At 54.9% G+C, this 5234-nt stretch overlaps 1 protein-coding gene across 1 annotated transcript; it reads right to left on the bottom strand.

Moving 5' to 3' along the window:
* Positions 1-316: 316 nt before the first annotated feature.
* LOC131216220 (uncharacterized) lies at positions 317-3419 on the bottom strand. The gene is made up of 4 exons (XM_058210653.1): positions 3132-3419; positions 2615-3046; positions 646-1381; positions 317-575 (listed from the first exon to the last, which is right to left on the bottom strand). The coding sequence occupies exons 1-4, from the start codon at positions 3268-3270 to the stop codon at positions 317-319; spliced, it is 1566 nt and encodes a 521-aa protein (XP_058066636.1). The 5' UTR covers positions 3271-3419.
* Positions 3420-5234: the final 1815 nt, after the last annotated feature.

Here is a 5234-nt window from a genome sequence, read left to right as displayed (position 1 = left end):
TGGGAGATCCCCGGCCGGGCGGACGTGCGTTGTTAGGCACGTCCGGACAAATGTAGGTTGATGGCGTGGTGGTCCATAAAACGAAATGAAGCCTTCAGTCGAGGGAGCCCCCAAAATGGGCAGCCAGTTCCGCGTCCGAACGTCGATCACCTGCAAACTGCGACGGGCCGATTGCGACCCACTTCGGAGCGTAACGCATTTGGCACCGGGCGGACGATCGATTTCCGGTGCTATTTTAAGCACTGTAATTAATGCTTAATTAACGATAGTGCCGCCGTTCGGACCGTCGCTAGACAGTAATTAGAGCTGGAAGGTTTTATTGACCACTCGGTACGCGCTTCAGGTTCCAGTATATCGCCGCGTCCACAATGCTGGTGCCGCGCAGAAAGTCCACCGCTACCACGTTGGCCGTGGGGCCGAGATCCTCGAAGTACCACTTGGTGACGAACCGATTCACGGAGTCGGCCATCTTCCGCAGACCCCCATAACGGTCCGTGATGACACCCCACGGATCAGGCGTCAGCTCGGCCATGTCGGCCACCGGCCGGTGAGAGTACTCCCAGCTGTAACGATCGAGATCGGAACATGAAATAACACGCCACGGAAGTGACCCCAGTGGCTGTTACTTACAATCCCATCGGATGGTGCACCTTGAAGAGGTAGTTTTTGAGATCGTTCACCTTCTGCACGTTGCCCCACCGCTGCTGGACCGAACGCCACAGCACCTCCGGGAAGGCCCTGGCCGCAAACTCATTGTCGTACGCCAGGAGCACCGTTTTGCCACCGGCCCAGATTTCGCCCAGCGTCCGGGACCAGCCGGCACCCGGGGCTGCCATCACATCGCCCAGCGTACGCTGCAGATAATCGATCAGTTTGAGGTGCACGTCGTAACCCTTGCCGAAGCCCACCGGGAACTCCTGCACATCCACCACGATAATCTCCTTCGTCTCGAGCGCATACTGCCGGATCTGCTCCAGATCTTGAGCCAGCGGGTGCATCCGAGAGATACCGTGATTGGCCCAGAACTGATCCCGGTCCGATTTGTAGTATCCGACGCGCAGATCGATGTACCGGACGCCCAGCAGCAGCTGCGACCGTATATCGTCGTCCTGTGTCAGTGCGTACTTGCTGACAATGTTCTCCTGGTACTGCGGGTCAAAATTGCGCTTATAGGACGCCGAATCGTGCGTCCCGGGCAGGAAGAGCTCCTTTACACGGAACCCGCTCAGGTGCGACCGCAGATCGTTCATCCAGGTCGGGTACAGCTTCATACAGTGCACATCCAGCACGGTGCCGTTGGGGCTCACGAAATACCCGTAGTACCCGTAGCACCCGGTCGTCGTGTTTGCTTCCTTCATCAGGTCGTAGTTGAACTTGATGTCTGGTAACGAGACGATAAGAGCGTTAGTGTGGGAATTTTATGCTAATCGGGAACGTCACCGGGGCCGGCGGCTTTAATGGCCGCCCGATCGTTATCACGTTGCTTCTCGCGTATGCGTCACGTCTTGTGGACGTTCCATATCTGTTCGAGTCACTTCCAGCACGGGACCGGTTTTTCAACCCGGGTTAGTACCCCAGCTTATGATTCACACCGCGCCGTCTCAATGTGGGCCATTATAATCCCGGCTTGTGATAACTTTTTATTCAAACACCAGCACCACCGCCGGGGAGGGGATTTTCAGTTTGTTTACCAGGGCCAAACTTGGGGCCAAAACTTCGGGCCAAAACTTGGGGCCACAAACAGGTGTTCCATTCAAGCAGCGCCAAGAAAAGGCATGTGGCAAATGAAGGCAAATTCGGTCCTGACTCGGAAGGTCGGAAGGTTCAACACTCTAATGGGTATTTCGATTCGTTTCCTGCCCGCACTGTATCGACCAGTGTGCACTGGCCTGCTCTTTTCCGGATACGGAAGTGGTGCTCGTACCGCAAAAGGGAGAAGATGTCCCCTATTCGTAGCCATTTGTTGCACTGCCTAATCGATCGATTAAGGTCGACCACAATCGCCGCCCGGCCATCCTTCGATTCCACTCGACTCGACTCGACCGACCGACCGACTGCCAAGGACACATCGGTCCAAGGGTGGGCCGATCGGGAAAGCTAATTAATTGGAATGAATAAATTGGAAAGGGTTTTCTCCGTACGGAACACAGCTGGCCACTTGCCGTTAGGAGCCGATTCGATTCAACGAGAGTTTCCCCTGCGCGCCATTGCTTCAGCATCGCCCTTTTATCGCCTCCCCCTAATGGATGTGCCATGCCACTGCCTAATGCTAATAACATCATAGAACAAGCCCCGCACGACTTGACCCCACACACCCGCACCGCTAGGGGCCGTTGTCAGATAACGGGAACCGCTGCGCCATCAAACACACAGTAACAGCTGTTCGTATCGAGGCTCTCTGTGTCACTTCCGAGTTCTCTGTGGCCGGGTGGAACTTCTTATCACGGCACACACACACCACCAGCACAGCAGCAACAACGTCTTGACATCACGTGCCCCAGACCTCACAGACTCCGGAACTTTTGCCGCCAACGCAAACAATCTGCTCCGTTTGCTGGGCCCGAATGAACCGATTACCGAGCAACCCCACGCACATTAACCAATCGGCCCTTACCGGTCCGGGTCCAGCCGTTGGCGAAGATGGGTTGCACCGAAAATAGAACTTCCTTCTTCCGCACGCCATGCTCGTCCCGGAAGTCGTAGTCCCACTCGACCTCCAGCTCGCCAGTCTCGTCGTCGGTCGTCGATGCGCTATTTTCGGTGGTACTGCCATCGTTAACGCTGTCACCGCCAGTGGTCACTTCCGGCGTGCTGCCGCCGCCAGTCACCGCCGCATCGTCCCCCGGTGGACCGGGAGTGGTGGACGCGGCCGGTTGGCGCGTGTAGTAGTAGTAGCGTGGTTGGAACGCCGGCACCGGGTACCGCTCGGCCAGCAGAATGTAATTGGACAGATCATCAAAATTGCGCCACGCCAACTCGAGGGTGCGGGTCCGCGCGTTCACCGTAATGTAGAGATCGGCCATTTCCGGTTTGTACTCGCGATCACCTGCGTTGGGTGTGCGTTTTTGAAGCGTTCAGTCCGTTGAGTCCCGTCGGGGTTTGTTATTGTGGCCACGGCCGTGTATATTTACCTACTCGCTGCGCTTGGCATGCCGTGGTCACGGTCTGCAGAACCGTGGCCAACAGCAACAACCCTTTCGCCACGGCCCCGATCCGTCCCGATTGCCGGCGGCTGCTGCTGTTGTTGTGGTGTCGTGCGTAGACTGACATTTTGTTATTCTTTTCAGGTTCGCTATCGCAGCAGCCTATATGGTGGGTTACGCGCTGGCGCTGGTCCACAAAACCACTGCGTTGCTATGTTTCGCTCACGTCGCCTTTCACTCCGAGGACGCGTCCGGAACAGCCCGATGCCCGGAGGTTCGTTTCACTCGGCCGGCAGTCACGTCGTCACTGAGAGCCCGCACTGCAACCGGTCGCGATCAACCGGCCTACTGTTGTTGTCGCGCGCCTACGGGGAGAATGTAACCTCTTTTGTCTCTTTCCAACGGCGCGCGGTGCGTTCTAAATGAATGCGCCACCCGTTGCCCCATTCAGCCCCACACTCTGGCCCTCTGATGCTCGAATCGAAGTTCCCATCGCACAATAAAAACATGATGCAGCGAGATGCATCGGAATGAACACTCGAACACGATCTCCATCACTGGTCCCGTGACCTTCCGGTTCGCTTCGATGGCCGGAGCCTCACTAATTGCTTCCTAACGATTGACAGTTCCGATCCGGAATTGCGTTCCGGATCGAATGGCCTTCGCTGGTGTATACATTCTAGAGACCGCTCGATGTGAACTTTTTGCACGCACCTACTGTTATGTCCCCGCACTGTAGGCCATCACGCGACGTCATAATCGGCCAGACTTTCGCTCCTCGAATTTCTTTTCGCCGATTATTTGCTCCACATTCTCCGCGCGATATGATCCCGCGACGGCTCGCGACACCCAGAGACCGGTCTGGCGATTTATTTGCCGGCGGTCATCACGCATAAACCGGTGCCTCTTCATGTGTGTGCAGTGGAGGGGGGGACCGGTGAGTGACATTTATCATTAATATGCGCGACAACTTTCATCTCGTCCACTATCGGTTCACGTTTTTGCAGCACTTGGATGGAGCGAAGGATGCTGTGAGCCGTGCACAGTGGGCTATGGCACTAGCAAAAGGTGGTACAAAAGTAAGTTATTTGATCAGTTTCGATCGAACGCCGTGAAGGATACGAGTGCCAGTGCTCTACAATTCACTCGCAATTGTGTAATAGGTAAAGTGATGGGGAAAAGGCTTCATCGCCATTTGAGCCATTTTAGGACTTTCGTTAGTGCAATTTCGCTGCACTTCAGACGAGACAGTGCCCGGGTCCGATCGGCGGCGGATCATACACCGCGCACCGCAGCCGGCCCTCTACCTCCAGGTTAGGTGTCAGATCAAATTAACAAGACGGTGCAAAACTTTCTTTCACCACGATCCGTACCGGGTGCGCTGCTGAACATTATGCTCGTGGCTGTCGACAGCACGTTGCTTCCCGATTAACTTTCTCCGTTCTCCGGTGCTGTTGGTACCAATCGAAACAGTAGCCACACAGCCTGCGACTGGCTCCATAATTAATATTTGCCTTCATTAAGCCCTAGAAACGCTACATGGAAAACGCGGACCGCAAACATACGGCAAACTTTTAATGAACTTTATCTCGCACACGCTTTCGCAGGCAATCGAACGGATCCGATCGAAAGGCGGCACTACTCTGCGGCCATGTGGCTGGATTAATCAAACTGCTCTGCGGCGACCGCGGGCTGGCAAATAATGATTCATAAATCGCTGCAGGATACGGGCCAAAGTTCAACAAAATCCACGGTGCGTGCTTAATCCGGGGCGATCGGTAAACATGCGCCACCACAAAAGCCACCTCGAAATTGAAGCTTTACTGCACGGTTACGTATCGGTTACGGTGGCTTTTGTCGGCTCAACAATCCTGGAATGTAGTGAAATGTTTCGGCTAATTCTAGAACATCACCGTGAATAACAACAAACATGATGTGACAGAGACCGTATCAAGTGTCCCGGTCAGTCGCCGACCGAATAACGAGAAAAACAGGGATCATACTGTGTCTGCTGCAACGGACAGGCACAATTAGGTTAGCTCATCCTCTCAGACCTGGCCTCCTGGTGTTTGTTTGCATAAATTGGTTTAG

The sequence above is a fragment of the Anopheles bellator genome, chromosome 1 (assembly GCF_943735745.2).
Source record: "Anopheles bellator chromosome 1, idAnoBellAS_SP24_06.2, whole genome shotgun sequence".
Taxonomy (NCBI): Eukaryota; Metazoa; Arthropoda; class Insecta; order Diptera; family Culicidae; genus Anopheles; species Anopheles bellator.
Note: the sequence above shows the minus strand (reverse complement) of the source record. Positions and strands in the feature narration are given on the sequence as shown.